The 17,351-nt window shown below is 38.4% G+C and overlaps 2 protein-coding genes across 6 annotated transcripts; both read right to left on the reverse strand.

Annotated features, from left to right (window-relative positions):
• Positions 1-2,323: 2,323 nt before the first annotated feature.
• msl1a (MSL complex subunit 1a) lies at positions 2,324-7,884 on the reverse strand. 3 transcript variants are annotated; one of them, XM_058771516.1, is made up of 9 exons: positions 7,739-7,881; positions 6,354-7,073; positions 5,954-6,159; positions 4,695-4,939; positions 4,217-4,281; positions 3,374-3,441; positions 3,160-3,284; positions 3,000-3,072; positions 2,324-2,912 (listed from the first exon to the last, which is right to left on the reverse strand). In XM_058771516.1, the coding sequence occupies exons 2-9, from the start codon at positions 6,963-6,965 to the stop codon at positions 2,822-2,824; spliced, it is 1,485 nt and encodes a 494-aa protein (XP_058627499.1). In that variant the 5' UTR covers positions 6,966-7,073; positions 7,739-7,881; the 3' UTR covers positions 2,324-2,821. The 3 variants fall into 3 exon arrangements, 2 of the variants coding, with proteins under 2 accessions (XP_058627499.1, XP_058627500.1); XM_058771517.1 differs by lacking the exon at positions 7,739-7,881 and adding an exon at positions 7,200-7,706; XR_009270405.1 differs by lacking the exons at positions 2,324-2,912; positions 3,000-3,072 and adding an exon at positions 3,603-3,718 and having other exon boundaries at positions 3,213-3,284; positions 4,204-4,281; positions 7,739-7,884.
• A 156-nt stretch (positions 7,885-8,040) lies between these two features.
• Positions 8,041-12,128, reverse strand: LOC131537842 (major histocompatibility complex class I-related gene protein). Of its 3 annotated transcripts, XM_058771520.1 has the most exons (8): positions 11,886-12,128; positions 11,525-11,785; positions 9,457-9,729; positions 9,072-9,362; positions 8,882-8,994; positions 8,750-8,771; positions 8,603-8,640; positions 8,041-8,144 (listed from the first exon to the last, which is right to left on the reverse strand). In XM_058771520.1, exons 1-7 carry the CDS (start codon positions 11,947-11,949, stop codon positions 8,606-8,608), a joined length of 1,059 nt encoding a protein of 352 aa, XP_058627503.1. In that variant the 5' UTR covers positions 11,950-12,128; the 3' UTR covers positions 8,041-8,144; positions 8,603-8,605. The 3 variants fall into 3 exon arrangements, with proteins under 3 accessions (XP_058627503.1, XP_058627501.1, XP_058627502.1); XM_058771518.1 differs by lacking the exon at positions 8,041-8,144 and having other exon boundaries at positions 8,474-8,643; XM_058771519.1 differs by lacking the exon at positions 8,041-8,144 and having other exon boundaries at positions 8,474-8,640; positions 11,886-12,126.
• Positions 12,129-17,351: the final 5,223 nt, after the last annotated feature.

Here is a 17,351-nt window from a genome sequence, read left to right on the forward strand (position 1 = left end):
ATTTTAATTCTTTTACTAGTGCTTAATTCAGGTACATTAATAGTTACCAGATAAGTCACATTTTTAAACTGTATTTTCATTGTTGAAGTTTAAAAGTCTGGGTGTGCGACAAGGAGAAAACAGTGATTTTGACACCTATAAGGAGGTTGAAAAGTATGAAAAAATCATAATAGAAAGGTAGTAAAAAGTTTTAAAGGTGGTTTTATTGTTAGTTTGACAAAGAAAGAGGAATTTGTCCAAAATTATATGTATTTTTAAAAATATGACCAAAGAACATAAAAGTGCCCATAGTCTAAAAATCACCCTCAAACTGGATTTGGAAAACTCTTGTGATTTTTGTGGTGAATCTGTAACTCATCTTTTCTTTCAATGTGTATACTCAAGATTATAGATGTCTCTAACTTCATTTCTAGGATGTTTGGAACATTAATACAAATAGAAATGTATGATGTCTTATTTGTTTTTAAACAAGATACCTTTGATTCTAAAAGTAAAATTTATTTTCTTACACAACTAATTATTTTACTTGGAAAGTATCATATTCATGTAAAGAAATGGGCTAAAGCTAAGCCAGCTTGTGAGCATTTTATAAAATAAATTAAACAATATGGTACTACTTTGCACAATATTAGAAACAGAAAAGCTAAAAAGACCTATGAAGCACTATGTCACGTTAATTAAATATTTTTATTTTTTCCCCCTGGCAAAGATCAAATTGTTTTTATTTTTTTGTACCCATGTACATACACTTGTTTTTTTACATTTTTCTACTACTGTTGTGAGATGTATATGTTTGTATTAATATGTACATAATTGCATAATAATAATAAAAAAGTTTCATTTCTGTGCACGAGCTTGAAGTGAACTGCTGTTTCTGTCATTCCTCAGAAGGAGTCTTCATTCGTTTGTTTTGGCAATGCACCTACACAGAAAAATGTTGGTCAGATTTTTCAATGTTTATTCAATCTTATTTTGTAAGTGACTTTTCTTTTTGTTTTAAAGATGCTTTCTTTATTTGAATACTCACAAGAGAATACAGGAAATATTACATAATTAATTTATGTTTCTGTTAGCCAAATTTCACACTCACAAACAAAAGTTTACTGGTTTCGAAGTTGATTTAGATAAGTATGTGGAAACTGTCCCAAGTTCTGCTAATTTGAAAGCTATGAAAACTGTATTTCTGTATTCATCCTTTGTGTCTTCCTAAAGCTAACATTTAAATTATATTACCTTGGCAACAAGTCTATGTGTATTCTTGTATTTTTTTTTCTTTTACTTTGTCTTTTGTGTATAATTGTAATTGTATTGCCTTAAGGTTTTATTGTTTGTAGGCCTACTGTTTAATAAAAAACAAACAATACAGCTCTCTAAAACCACGTTACATTACTGTTTTCCATTCATTGTTAAATATATACCCATTCATTCCGCTTTTTTGAGGCAAGTGCATGACAACAGTAAACTACCATGGTATTACTACGAATTATTTGGAGTACCACGTACACGAATATTGTAATAATTCAGCACCTTTTTTGAGGTTAATAAATGAAAACGGTAACAAAATGTGCCACGGCACTGGCATAATTTGGGCTGTTGACATGTAGCACCAGGAAAGTAATAGTAGCAATTTTCAGTACCATTGTATTTCCATTATTTTTGAGGCAAGTACAACAAAATACAGTGGTATTACCACTTATTTAAAATACTTTGAAGCACAAAAAATACCAATTTGCATTGCAATTTGGTGTATTTGCCTTTTTTAAATGTAGGGCCATAATAGCACCAACAAAAATGATCCCTGATCAAAAAAACTTTTAAAAATGAAAAAATAGTTTTGGGACATATTGCATTAGGATTTAGTGGTTTTAACAAGCCACCAATTAGAAGGTGACCAATTACCAGCAGAGACGGCACGATTACAGTACAATTCCCATTATAACCAGTAAAAACATTACAAATTCTGTGATGGTTTCTATTGTTTTTTTTCCAGCAGGGATATGGGATATGCGTTTTATATGTAACTTGGTGGTATAATGTTTTTTGGACATTTTTAGGACTTGTCACAGTACTTATATTTCAATTAAAATACTTTTGGCATGATGCAGCATTTTGAACCAAGACACTGCAGCTGAGCGTATTCATTTGTAAAAACATATTTCATTCTGCATAATTTATTACCAGAAAAACAAAGGGTCTTGAACTTCAAGAATGAAAAGAGCCCCCACGTCACACATTGTTTTTAGCCAAACGTAAAAGTCAAGAAGAATTCTGTGATTTAGCTTTCAAAACAATTATTCACTAAAAGACATGAAAACACAGTATATTCATAATATGACTGGTTTTAATATTTGAAATAATTTCTTTAGTTACAAGTATCTTACACATTTCCTTTGAACAAAGCGTTATGTTACAACAACTGCTTCTGTAACCGGTTTTCATAATTCTTCCCTTTATGTGACTGAGAGAACTCACACACCAAAAAGCGCAGCATGTACAGTTTTTATCTTTTACGGCAGCTCTCAATGTGTTATGGTAGAAGCTTTGGTCCATACTGATCAAGCTAACCTGCAAAGCATGACGCAAACGTGAACACTGAAGCGTCACACTCGGCACTGTGATCATGGGTGTGTTGTTGGGAGAGCTTGTTTCTCAGACATTACAGAGCAAAACACAGTTTCTCATGGAGACCAAGCAGGGGGCTTATGGGAGATCCAAAATTCACCCTTCAATCTGCTTCTGAAGATCCAAAGTGCAATATAGGTGTGTACGAGAGATGAGACCACAAGGCTAAGACTTTGGAAGGAGCTTCCTTGTGACGGTTTCATTTGCGACATGTCCGATGAGGCGTCCGTTTCTTAGTCGCCTCCGCTCGACAACGACTATGCTCATCCAGCCAGGGCAGGTCAAAGTTTCTGTTTAAATATAAATAAATATGTATGCAATCGAAACAAGATGTCAACATTATTAGCAACATGCAAAAAAACATATATTGAACTTACTGCTGTTTCAGGTTGGGAAGAGGTCTTCCAAAAGCCACCACTGGCAGGAAGGGTGTCACCATAATAGACTCCACTGAGGACAAACACAGAAACAAGCACTTTAAATGAGCACACCAAATACTTTTAACGCATGCTGGAAAAAAGCCATCTGCTGACATACCATCTTCGGGGTCTGGATAGAAAGAGAGCAGCTCTGGTTCGCTCTCCTGAATGACCTTCCTCCTGTTCATCCTCTGCTGCAGGCGCTGAAACATCCTCTGCTCACGAATACGCTGGATATCCCACCTGAAAAAGAGAAACGAGATCACGGGATAGATTTGCAAATGCTCTAATCTATTTGATGCTATATAGAAGAAAAATAAAACAAGCATCACCTCTTCCTCCTCTTTTCATCCAGCTCAAGTTTTGAATGCCTCTTCAGAAAGACATTATCATCTAGACACTGCACAGAAGAAAGTTTGAGCATTTAAATGCATCAAGGTGGAACATTTAAATGAATGTTAAACAACCAAAATTGTGATAAGAGTATGAAATTGCAAAGGCTGAGATTTAATTAAAGAGATAGTTCACCCAAAAATGAAAATTGTGTCATTAGTTACTCACCCTCATGTCGTTCCAAACCCGTAAGACCTTCATTCATCTTCATAACACAAATTAAGATATTTATGATGAAATCCGAGAGCTTTCTGATCCTCCATAGACAGCAATGCAACTGACACCTTCAAGACCCAGAAAGGCAGTAAGGACATCATTAAAATAGTCCATGTGACAACAGTGGTCCAACCATAATGTTATGAAGCTACGAGATTGCTTTTTGTGTGCAAAGAAAACAAAAATAACAACTTTATTCAACAAACATGCATCAAAGAAATTGTTGAATAAAGTTATTTTTGTTTTCTATATTTTAACAATTTTAACTATTTTAATAATGTCCTGACTACCTTTCTGGGTCTTGAAGGTGTCAGTTGCATTGCTGTCTATCAGAGAGCTCTCGGATTTCATCAAAAATAAGGTCTTACTTAAAAACAAAGGTCTTACGGGTTTGCAACAACATGAAGGTGAGTAATTAATAAACCGAATTTTCATTTTTGGGTGAACTACCCCTTTCAATAAATATATGCGCGCTGCGTGTTTCAGAGTGAAGCAGCATCTCGGTTCACAGAAAATACAGCTCCGCATGAACTTTGCCACTTGGGATGCTTACAGGTCTTACTAACCTCAGGGATGTCCGACACCTCTTTCTGCCCCAAAGGCTCTAAGATACTCTCCCGCCAAGAAGGAACTACATACGGGTGAATAATGATAAATTTGAAGATCTTAAAATTTTTTCATAATCAATATATGTGATTAGAGTCATTAAAGGAATAGTTCACCCAAAGATTGTGTCATCGTTTACTCACCCTCATGTCGTTCCAAACCTGTATGAGTTTCTTTCTCAAGTTGAACATAAAAGAATACATTTGGAAGAATGCTGTTAATCAAACAGTTGACGGTCCCCATTGACTTCCATAGTATTTTTCCTATTATGGAAGTCAATGGGAACCATTTTCTTCAAAATATCTTCTTTTGTGTTCAACATAAGTTAAAACTTAAACAGGTTTGGAACGACATGAGGTTGAGTAAATGATGATGAAAAAATTTCATTTTTGGGTGAAATATTTCTTTAACAGACAAATTACATGAATTTCTCCCAACCTGCAACTGTGTCTTCATGCACAGGGGAGGGGTCTCGCCAAGGTGACGGAGGCGGCTGATGCCAGCGGCAGAGGTACATCTCTGTGGTAGTCAGGTAGGGCAGTTCCTCCGACTGAGACTGCAATTCAAGCTCTGTCTCTTCCTGGGGTTCCTCCTTCACAGTTGGGCTATCCTGTGGTGGTGGTGGTGACCTGGGCTGCCCACGTCGTGACCTACTCATCCGCGAGTCCTGGAAAAGAAACCTCCTTTGAGAGAGTGAAAAAATAAAACATATTTAGTTTAATCAACTCTCATTTCATTAGCTACAGCACATTAGGGCTGTCAAATAAAAATTTGAATTTCGAATATTTGCCGAATTTAAAATAAAAATCCACATTTGAATGCAAAAACGCTGCATTGAAATTTTAGGTGTGCATCAGGCAGCCTTATCAGTGGCACACGAGATGCGATGACAATATAGCGTCGATGCATTTAAATGCTCAGCCCGGAGAAGATCTTGTTTAAAGCAAAACTGAAGCCATTCACACAGAACACTTATTCATTGCATTTTCTGTAGGGACATCTATCACCTTTGCACTCGCACAGGAGAGCCTCATGTTTAGAAAGCCATTCAAAATGAATACAAGTTCCACTTTTTAAAAAAAACATGGCGTATGGTGGTTTTTCCCCATCCCACTTCATTTTAATGTTTTTAAATGAAAAAAGTACTCTTTGTTTTTTGGTCCTTTGTGCTAAACTCTGCATACATACATGATGCTGTTTTGTTCCTAATTGTTTAAGCAACTTAATTAATTATACTTGCTTTATAAACATTATTTTAAACATTATGCACTTTTTTCCAAAGATAGTCATATTATTTTATTGCTTTGAATAAAAGTGCATTGGTGATATTCTGCTCCATGCGCCCTCTTGTGGCATCAGAGGAGAAGCCAAAATCTTTTTTCCCATAAGTGAAAATATACCTTTTAATTCGAATTTGAATATTGATCATATTTAAGTACAACATTCAAATTTAGTTTTTCAGCCATTTTGACAGCCCTACAGCTCATTAGTTGGAAATAATGTGGATAGCTCGCCCACAAATGAAAATTCTGTCGTCCTTTACATACCCTCATGTCTTTTGGGTTCCCCAGAAGAAAGTCAATCATTGAGGTTTGGAACGGCATGAGGGCAAGTAATTGATGATGAATTTTTGATGATGAGAACTATCTTTGTAATAAATCTTAATTATGTAATTAGAGAAAAAGCCATGATCATACCTTCTCAGGCTTTTTCCTCCTCTTCCAAAGTGCATTTGCTTTGGGGTTTGGACCCGCTCCTCAGATTGCTGGACGTCATCTGTGGCAGCAGCCTCAGCCTCAGCCTCAGGTTCCTTACGGCGAGGAGTCCGAGAAGGATGGCGTCCTGTACCCTCTTTTTTCACCATCTGCAGCCGACGCTCCATGCGTTCAATTCGGGCCATTAGCTACAAACACACACCTGTGTTAGGCTGTGTATTAAACATCGGGTTCAGACGAATAAGTGAAACAAGAAACAAGTGTTACAAAACAACAAGTGGGAAACTCTGAATGCGCCCAGTTTAACATCAAACTGGCCCATCATTTTACAATTCATTTCATAAAAGGAGGGGGGAAAAAAAGTGCAAAACTGTCAGCATACCATCTCTTTTTCAGCTTTGAGGTCATCGATCTCTTTGCTCTTGTTGTGCAGTTGCTTCTGCTGCTGTTCAATCAGTTCCAGTTGCAGCAGCAGGATCTGTCGGATGCAGCTGGTCTGCGTGTCCACGAGGCCGGAGCCTTTCCTCACATTGCGACGCTTCCCATCGGGACTGTTCTCCGGCGAAGGGACCCCCACGACCGCCCCAACTTCTCTCCGCTGATTGCTGCCATTTGATACCATGGGATCCATTTTCCCCACGTGGTTGTGACTGGCCTGACAAAACAGTGATTTGCTCTTGACTGGGGAACCTTCGGCCCCCATCTGCTTGGTTGACGGGAGTGTCAAGGCCCCCAGCGTCTCCCAGTTCTCCTCCTGCCCGAGGTTCCCTGCTGGAGATTGGTCAGGGCAGCTCAACGCGTTCCGGCGGCTGATATTTGCTTTGCTGTGCAGGTGATGCTTTTGATTTACGCTGTTGTGGATCGTGCTCAGCACATGGGTGGCAAAGTCGCGGCTTTCCTTCTTCAGGGATTCATGGGCTCCTGCTGGCTTCCTGCTGAGGCTCGTGTCCAGTCTGTGTCCTCCACTCGTGAACACAGTGGATCGCATAGTCATTGCGACTCGCGCTAGTTGGAGATGTTTTACCAACACCCGCCTCTATAGATGAGGAGGATTTGTGACAGGCTGAATGTGTGTCCTTGAGGCCCCTTTTCTACAGCCATTCTGGGGGAACAGAACAAAAAACTTGAATTGTATTGTACAATTTGGCCATGAATTGGAATTCTTAGTAAGGCAAGAAATCTTAACAAGAGAAATTGGTTGTACAGCTAAATTAAAAGGTAGGCATACTGATATGTCTGATATCTGATGCTTTCATTGTGTTCGGAGACTTGAAAGCACATGAATCCAAGAGCAAAAATGTAAATTATAGAAACATTATGTATAAACGGATTTCCAAAATAATGTATATGGCAACGCTAAGCTCACTTTAAGTGCCCTTCCCATCTGTTGAGTGTGCACTGGTATCTATAGATGCATTGCATGCACTGTGTTTACTGTTTTAGGAAGGACATCGTCCGATCACTGTTTTCATGCATGCAACTGGGAGGATTTTTTTTTTTTTTTATCTACAGTGAAACTCCAGAGTCATACTCGATCTGAGCAAAGGCAGCGTCCACCATTTTAGATATACAGCAAAAACAATGACAATCATTTTAGCAGTTCCCTTCATCTGCTCTTGAGGGACGATGACGCCATTTTAAGTCATGCAATCATGCTGTTTATATAAAATCTGAATGAAACAAATCGCAACCACCCACGAACTTGTTCTTCATCATTTTTGCATCGACATGTGATTTAAATTTCCCTGACCCCCCGTCCGAACTCACCTATCGCCTTCCTTCGGTCCGCTTTCTGATTTTGTTCGAATCTGCGCACACAGCGCACGCGCGGCGAGCTCGGAGTCTGATTGGACTCTTGCGGAACAACATTTCGTGGCGCGCGCGTTGAGGGTTGCATTATGACATCATGCAGGGATGGACTGAAGGTTAACATTCAGGTTTTAAAAGCATTGCAACATTACTGCAAATATAGGTCACTGAACCGTGAACTTATAAAGAATTCACTGACGAATGTAACAGATGTTTGTTTATTAGTACACTACTGAAAGTTCTAACAGTTTTACAAACAGGCTACATAAATAAATACTGAGGAGTTCTGGAGGCTGATTTGCTGGCAATGCAATCTGACAAACAGCCACAGCTGTGCTCAGACAAACTCGGTGTTAAAGGGAACCTGTTAGATACATGCAGTAATTAGCCTACTATTTAAACCCAAAACATACTTTTGTAAAACTTACAAATATTGTAAAAATACTGAAATATTCAATATTATGACAGACCAAATCTGTCTGATAAACCAGTGATTTGTTTTCTTAAAAGAAAAAAAAAGAAAAAAACAACAACATGCCAACCTGTCAAATAAATGTCAAAATAAAAATTTAATTATCACATTCTTTTGAAAGGATATGTTTATATATATATATATATATATATATATATATATATATATATATATATATATATATATATATATAATTTATTTAAATAATACTTGATCATTTCACAGGATGTTAAGATTTTTATTTATTTATTTTTAAATACTGATTAAGCTTTTTCAGTTCAGTCAGTTTATAAATACTACAAAATGCTTCCCGTCTGTAAATGCGAACAGATAATTTGGTGCCACTTTACATGTCACATCTGCAGTTGTTCTGTTGTTTGGTCATCAGCTGCTGAGGAAAAAATAAATAAAATAAAACAAACCCACATTAATAAAGGCACGTTTAACTTTCTTAACAACAAATGCATAAATATATCTGAGCAGATTACAGGACAAACCTGAGGCAGGTATGTAGATGATCTGCAATATGAAGACAAATACAATTATGAAGCCTAGCCAGCAGAGCTTATGTCTTATAACTTGAATCTGGTATTAACAGTGTATTAGTGAAACAGTGAGCGTATGTGTACCTGCTCAGGCTGTGCATATCTCCTCCTCCATATTTTAAAGGCAGCCAGAAATCCAAAAACACACAGCAATAGAAGTACAGAGGGAACTATAATAACAGGATCAGGACCAGGTTCTACAAAATATATACAAATATTATATATATATATATATATAAAATATAAATTAGATTGCCATTTCGATTTGAGATACCTATACTGATGTCAAGCTTGTTATCCAGGCTAAGGTGAGTTACAGTACAAGTGTAGGTGTGTTTTTCTCTTTGTTCCTCGGCGCTGAGTTCCACACTCTTCCTCATCTGATAGGTTCCATCAGGGTTGGGCAGCAGTTCACCTACTGTGATCTTCTCTTCATTAACTGGCTGGCCATCTTGAAGCAGGGTCAGATTAATGTGACGTGGGTAAAAACCAGTTGCCAGGCAGGTCATCTGAACTGCACCTGCCTCCCTACAATAGCGTTTAATCACTCTCACTCTGGGCTTTACTGTCAAGGAAAAGTGAGCACATTGAGCAGGAAACACATCATTAATGTTTTCCAAACCAAATGGAGTGCATTTTTGGAGGTTACATTAACTGACCTTTTGCCATCACACGCTTCTGCTCCTTTTTTAGATATTTCCTAAGCTGACTAATGCACAAGGGGCGGTAGAAGTGGGCATAGAGCCACGCGTCGTACTCCAGCTGTGCCCTACTCTTTATGACAGGCCATTTCCAGTCAGTGTGCTGGTCTCCTTGAACGTTATAGCGTCGTTCAAAGCCACTCTCGCCATTAAAGGCCTCCAGCGTCATCATTCGGCCAGCCTCATCACGGAGAAGTTCACATCCAACCAGCCTCTGCTGCACATGAAGGCCTTGGCAAGAAATACAGAGTCTCAGATGCACATATGTAAGGATGGAATTCACAATTCTGGTTATGACATTAACACACACAGTTCACAGAGTGCTAAAAAAGCAGAACTTAATTTTGCTGACATCTAGAATTACTGACACTGTCACAACAGTTCACTAACAATTAGGTTATCAGCCATTTAAATGGTTTGGGTATGATTTATTTATTTTTTAAAGGGGTCATATGATGCGATTTCAAGTTTTTATTTCTCTTTGGAGTGTTACAAGCTGTTCGTGCATAGATAACACCCCTAAAGTTACAAATACTAATGTCTCAAACCCAAAGAGATATCTTTATAAAAGTTAAGACTCGTCCACGCCCACCTAAAATGGCTCATTTAAACACGCCCCAACATGTCTACGTCACGGTGTGGGGAGATTTGCAAAACACCGCCCAAACGTATACGCAATGAAAGAAGGCAGGACTTTTATTCTCACTGTAGTATTGTTGCTGCCGCCGGCCCCATGTCCTGGAGACGCTGTGTTTCGTTGTGAAAGCGAACGTACTTTGTTTTTGCTTCCAAAAGAGGGCACAACTAGAAATCAGTGGTTAAGTTGCATTTACAACACTGTTCCAGAACAGTTCAACCTAAATATTAGAGTGTGCAGCACATTTTACGGAGGACTGTTTCCTGAACCTGGGAGAGTAGCCTACAATGCCATCTGTTTCTATAAAGTGGGGCAATTCCAACTTTGTAAGGACAGTCTGGCGCTTATGACTCACAGCCTGTAAGTATGTTTTCTTATTTAAAGAATTTGCCCTGACTGCACTGACTATTCAAACGCGAGTTTTGAGCTGTGTAGAGTAGTGCTTGTTGTTTGTCGTTTCTCTGAGCACAAATACAGACATGGTAATGTTTACGCAGCACGGCGCAACGCAATGCGTTAAAAGACAGTATAAGTCATTATAATCAGTAATTATGTCCCCACTGGATGCAACAAATGCCTCGTTTATAATGGGTTTTATTGTTTTAGTTTCGTCGCACCGGGACACAGCATCACAATATGGGAAGGGGCGTAACATTTCCATTACACGTTTGAGGTATTCGGCCAATCACAACGCACTGGATAGCTGGCCAATCAGAGCAAGCCTCGCATCTCAGAACCATGAGCTTTGTAAAAATCCATGGGTTTCAGAAAGGCGGGGCATAGAGGAGCAACAATAATGTACAGTATGTGGAAAATAATGTGTGTGTTTTTTTAACCACATAAACACATTGCATTACACCAAATACACAAACTAATGTTCTTTTTAGAAATATCATATGACCCCTTTAAAATAAGTCTTTTATGCTCACTAAGGCTGCATTTGTTTGATCGAAAATTACAATAAAAATAGTAATATTGTGAAATATGTTTTTTACAATTTAAAGTAACTGTTTTCTGTTTGAATATTTAAACATGTAATTTATTCCTGTGATGGCAAAACTGAATTTTCAGCATCATTAATCCAGTCTTCAGTGTCACATGATCCTTCAAAATCATTCTAATATTCTGATTTGCTGCTTAAGAAACATGTCTTTTTTATGAAAACTGTGATACATTTTTTCAGGATTATTTGATGAATAGAAATTTATAAAGAACAGCAATTCTTTTAGAATTAAAAAGTTTTTTTTTTTTAAATCCTAGTGAATTCGAATTTTTGATTTGATAGTGTAGACTGCATGTAGCCTACACAATGAACCGATCTGAATGAAAATAGGCTACTTTTTCATGCACTATCAAGAGAGTAAAACAAGACCGTTAGAGAATAATTACCTTTTGTATAATTTAGGTAATCAATTAAGTAGTATGCTTTGGTTTTCATGCCCTCGTGTATGCCTTTACAGACTGTTGATATAGTCATTTGCTCCGTGACATTAACGGATTCTTGCACCGTCGCCGGGACAAAACTTCTCTCATCTGCGTTATAGTGACCGATGACAATATCATCCAGCATAATAACAGCAGTGAACTCTGAGAACGGCGCTGAACTTTCTCCAGTCAAAAATGTAGCAAAGACCCATAGCGAGTGCGACCCTGTGAGAGATCAGAAGTTTTTTAACTTCATAATTCGACAATATAATGAGCAAGAATAGCAAAATATGTGCTTAGTGCTATAAAACTAGTTCTTGCTTACCTGATTCAGAAAACACAGTATGTGTGGCTGACAATATGTACACTACAAAGATTAAATAAAACATGCCTTTTACAAGGTGTTAGAAAAGGTTAAAGGTTTTTTCATTGCAAAATGAGAAACATTAGTCATAGTATCTATTTTAAGTCCCAGCATGACAATATTCGAGTAAATCTATGTAGTGATTCAGCACCTTCCCATTCTAACACTTCCTCATTGTTGTGCGCGAGGTTACATTCACGGGAGGTGTGGTTTAAACGCGTGTCTGCGGCCACTAGGAGGCGCCAATCAAGAGCGCCAAAACTGAAAGTGGAACCTTGGAAGATGGATTTAAATTTTTGGAAGGTGAACATCTTAAACCAACAGACCACTTTAGTTTGGTTTAATTAATTTATTAATTTATTTTTAGAAGGGGAGCTGGGAGTTTGAGACCCTGAGTGCAAAAACAGAACTGTAATTATCATTCTTCTCCGCTAGAGTGCACTCTTTTGCAGGTTAATACTGAACACTGTTCTCAAGTAGGGCTCTAATTGATAACATGTGAACAGTAAGATTTTGATTCATTATTTTTAAGATATGGTAGCAAAGTTAATAATTTATCTGTTTTTGAACAATGTTAATTTGTAACTATCCACAAGGTAGTTAAGTAAACATGGGAGTGGATGAAAGATTCCAGGAATATAGCAGCTATGCCATATAGTATATCACGATAAGACTTATCAATTTTATACTGCTATATCATGCAAAACATGCAAGGTGAAGGCTAGTAGGAGTTCAGTTAAGCCCATGTGATATAAATGAGGTCTACGAACTGAAACGTGGATTTATATAGATTACTATTCATAATTTGATTTCTTAATGTTTGATTCATACAAGTAAAAAATGATCTATTCTCATTCCTCGCTCTCTTGTCTATTTCCCAGCTTTAAAGCACTGAGAGAACCGGTCAAAACCAGAACTACCTATGGTCTGAGTTCCACTTCCTTTAGTTTGTGAAATATTTAAAAAAAATCTGAAACTGAAACTTTTAATGCTTTCAGGCCCAATCGCTTCCACTCTTTTTCTGTGATGATCACACTAGTGGGTTAGCTGGCCATCTAAAGCTCCTCTGGGATCTTAGTCTTGTAAAGAAGGCACATCAGTGCTTCTAAGAAGCCACTTGAATGAGAAGAACAAGAACATGTTTATAACCACATAGCCTATATGCTTTGACAGTCACCGGATACCCAAACCACATAGTAAGCAGAACATGTGAGGACAATGACGTTCCTGAGCAAATGATTCTATCAGTTGTATACATGAGCAACAATAGGCTACTCATTGACAATAAAATGGACTGTTCTACGAGTCCACCACAGAAGAAAAATGTTAGATGGAAATCATTTAAGAACAGTAGTAAGTTATAAACAACAAGTCGTCTAATCTGGTCTATAGCCCGAATACAGCACCATATACATCAGAAAGCTTTATTACTAAGTCTGTTTACACACACAAAAGATTTGACTTGACGACAGGAGCTTCCAGTGTAGAAGAAAGTACGGACATATAGTGCAACATAGCCTGATGATAGTGCAGAGTCAGACATACATAGGAATAACCCTTACGAAAAATAACCATGGTAGTTTTATTATAGTAAAAGTGTAGTAACCATGGTTTTTTGCTCATTGATTACCGTTTTACTACAAATACCATTGTTAAACTATGGTTAGTGTAGCAAGACCATGGTTAATTTGTGGGTACCATGGTTTAACTAGGCTATAGTAAACCATGTTTTTGTGTTGTTGTTGTTTTGTAGTAAAAACCATGGTTAATTTTCGTAAGGGAACATGGAACGTGTGTGTCTGTATGAATTCACATTTAAATAGAGCGACAACCCAATTACACGGCTTTGGTTTCCCTCAGTCAGACCGCTGAGATGTTTACATTAGTGCACGACCGAGGCTACCCGCTTTCCACGAAAATAGAGCTCGCCGGGTCGACGCCCACTTTACTGCTCCACTTCAGGGCTGCTGAAGTCGTAACAGCACCCCCGCACGTGGACCAGCCTGGTGACCGCTTTCTGTGACGACACACCCCCATCACGCTCCTGTGAGCGCCGCCCTGTCCTGTGCGGGACGACTCACATGGCACACGGGACCCTGAGACTGCAGCGAACACACAGACAGCGAAGCATGTCTCTCTGTGCCGCATCTATGCATTAAAGAGGTCTCGCATGGCGCTTATTATATTTGCTTGAGGACTGAACAAAGGCTTAATAAAGCTAAGGCGTGTCCAAGAGAAGCAATAACCTGTCGCTGTTTGAATTAAGAGACACAGCCTACCTTTGTTGTTAAAAGACGTGCAGCGGCTGCTATTAAACTACTTAAAGGATATTAAAAAAATACGCTTAAAAATAGGAATGGCGGAACTTGGAGCGTTTTGTGCTACAAAAATGTGATAAACATCAGCCTTAAAATGAGCCTCGTGAGAAAGGATTGTCTCGACCACCAGATAGCTCGAAATGAAGAGATTATTTAAGAAAATGTGAATAAAGCAACGGTGAGAAAGTAAGAAAGCGCAGTCGCTGAAGCTTATTGAGTCACGCGGACAGTAGGTTAGGAGGCGGCTCAAGTGACCTAGATTCATCACGCTGCAGTTCAGTCTTCGCATTTTAAAACTTTATTTTAATTATGATAGAGCCTTGTTATAGCAACATAGCGCGTTTGTTTCCAGTTACCGTCTGTTTGTTTTTGGAATTTATAGAATTTAATTTAAAGCGATCATCTGTTTAGATGCATCTCGTTCGAGCAAGCCGAATTATTTTTAATATAGCCTATATTTGTTTATACAATAATGATGCCAAATAACGTCTATAGCCTAATAGTGATAATGACAGCATTTTGTTATATTTTAGTCCGATGCTGAGAAGCGCACTAGCAGCTCACTGTTGCTATGGTTACCTCCTAGTATTAACCCTTTCGCGAATCTTTTGTTTGCCGCTAGATGAAAATACACGCCACTTTGGTAACTTTTGTGGTTGCTTAAGCGTTTAAACCCCCTGTTAAAAAGTACTGTTACTTTTGAGGGTCAGACCTCCCTCCCTATACATCTACACCCCTATCTGTACCATGTTGTTATTTTTAGAATAGATAGTCTATTGATTAATCAGAGGGATTCTAAATAGAATCCTATAGTTCTAAATAGCCTAGCACTGAATGAATCCGTTGTTGTGTGGCTGATTTGTATTGTGTATGTCAGTAATAAAACACCATGTGCAATAATGTCAGAATCCTGTAAATGCACTAATACTCTTGCTTTGCTCATCCTTAAGGAATGCGTCAATATTTTACCAACACGTTTATATGGTCTTGGCTGTCCTGCCGCCTTTGGTGTTCCCAGAGGGAGGAAAACCGCAATGATGAGAGGCTAATGAGTGTTGTCCATGCAAAGACTTCCTCACGTTGTCGAGCACGGGCGCTGTTGCGCCAGACAACACAGAGAGGACAAAAGAACACAGGGATAAAACTACAGCAGGATAGTTGAGATATGCAGAGCTTTGCCCTGTGAATCCAGTGCTGATTATCATGTATTATAGCTGTGCCTTGTAAATGTATCATCGTTACTAAAAATATGCACGGCTGACAAGGTGTGGTGATTTCTGGAGAGATCATCAGCTATTAAGGTTATTTAAAGAACTTGTAAGGTTTGATGTGTCACCTCCGTTTTGAAACAAACAACACGTAATAAAGTCACAATTAAGCATACATATATGAGATTACTACTAGTACCAATAGTTTTCCGCAAGGTGCATGCACCATTTAGGCTAATAGGGTTTGGATATTAAATGTTATATGCTTTTAAGTAGGCTATAGTAGCACGAAAACTAAATATCACCCGTACAAAAAAAAAAAAAAAGTTACTACCATTTGAACATTATACCACAACTAAGGTTCCCAATGACCATAAAGAACCTTATAAAAACTTTTTTTTTTTGTAAGGGCAGTAGGCCTAAATATGCAACCTACATATATTTAAGCTCAATTCATAAATTTACAATGCTCATCATATCTCTGATGGATGTAATGACTTTTAAAACATTTTAAACTTTAGAATTTACTATTACAACCAAATATTTAATTCTACTGTATACAAGCGCATTTTAAGCCCATGCTGAGTCAACAATTGCTTTAAATATTTTACTAGGGTGTGTCAGAGGGGCCTTGTATAACTTCAAAACTAATACATAACTTAAAACTTGTCAAATAACTTTCTGGGGTAAAAAAAAAAAACAGGCCTATTTCAAAATAATTGAGATAGATAGATAGATAGATAATTGATTTATATTGAATTTTTTTATTTCAGTTGGGTTTCTGATTACCAGATTAGTTTCGTCTTTGAAACCTAGCACTGACCAAGATACCGTGCGTCTGGTAACAATATAAACAAAGACCGTGCTAGTTAGATTATGGTTCACCGGTGCGCTCCATGTGAGGTGAGGTGTGTGTGTGTGCGCGCGCGCATGGTGCGTGTAACGCGTACGGAGTGTTTTTGCATGTGACAACTCAGCGATGTGTCAAACGCAGTCGTGCCTTTGCTACAAGTCGCGGGAGTCGATGCGTGCGCAGCTATAAGTCCACTCAAGCGATTACATGTTGCGCGCGCCCGGTCTCATGGTGTTTGGTCCAGGTAACGTGATGTGCAAACGTGACGAAAACTTTGCCATCTCGCTTATGCAGAGGCAATGTTATTATCCTTGTCCGCGATAGTCAAAACAACCAGCACAAAAAATTCAGACACTTGCCATAAAGATACAGTCCGAAAATAGAAGCAACAGGCGTGGTCAGTTCACATCATGAGCCACACAGTGAATCATCTACGTTTATGTTCTCCACCCGCTTGTCACGTGTAGCGTCACGCACTGTTTTTACAGGTGAGAACGATTAATCATACCTGCAGTAAGGCGCCAGAGTGATTCACGTGAATGCAACGAGTGGCTCATGCAGTGCCATGGCCAGTATAATTGATGCTACGGATGTGACTCCTTTTACTGCTGTGAGATGCTCTATTTTTTTTTTTTTTTAAGTAGCACGGTTTTGTTCTCAGGCACGTGCATGCTGGAGCCCCAAAAGAGGATAATGGTCTTCCAAAAAGCTGGTGAGCTGTTCTCTAAGGGAGGCGCTCTATCTGGGGCACAGTGGAAACTTATTTTCGGGGGTGAATTGCTGTTTTGAAAATAACCTTAATATAGCTTCAAAAGCTGAAAAGGCACAAAAAAATAAAAAGAGAGAAGCCAAAATAACCTTCCAAAACACACGACTTTAGACATTAGGATTTTGTGCATCCTAAAAGCCTGTAACTAGGCTACATACTATAACCACACACACACACACACACACATATAGCCCATATAGCCTAAGGTAAGATGGGGGAAGAAGTCCCCCTTAAGAACAGTGTAAGGCTGATATACACGAGTTTAGCATAGAGGATCTT

This window comes from Onychostoma macrolepis, chromosome 03 (assembly GCF_012432095.1).
Source record: "Onychostoma macrolepis isolate SWU-2019 chromosome 03, ASM1243209v1, whole genome shotgun sequence".
Classification (NCBI taxonomy): Eukaryota; Metazoa; Chordata; class Actinopteri; order Cypriniformes; family Cyprinidae; genus Onychostoma; species Onychostoma macrolepis.

Excerpts from the sequence above, each read along its gene's own strand:
- msl1a (XM_058771516.1), bottom strand. The coding sequence starts at position 6,965 with ATGACTATGCGATCCACTGTGTTCACGAGTGGAGGACACAGACTGGAC. Across the intron at positions 4,940-5,953 it reads GGAGGAAAAAGCCTGAGAAG|GAGGTTTCTTTTCCAGGACT; the intron begins GTATGATCATGG and ends ACTCTCTCAAAG. Across the intron at positions 2,913-2,999 it reads CTTCCCAACCTGAAACAGCA|AAACTTTGACCTGCCCTGGC; the intron begins GTAAGTTCAATA and ends ATATTTAAACAG.
- LOC131537842 (XM_058771518.1), bottom strand. The coding sequence starts at position 11,949 with ATGTTTTATTTAATCTTTGTAGTGTACATATTGTCAGCCACACATACT. Across the intron at positions 9,363-9,456 it reads GAAGCGTGTGATGGCAAAAG|TAAAGCCCAGAGTGAGAGTG; the intron begins GTCAGTTAATGT and ends TTTCCTTGACAG. Across the intron at positions 8,995-9,071 it reads CAAGCTTGACATCAGTATAG|AACCTGGTCCTGATCCTGTT; the intron begins GTATCTCAAATC and ends TATATTTTGTAG.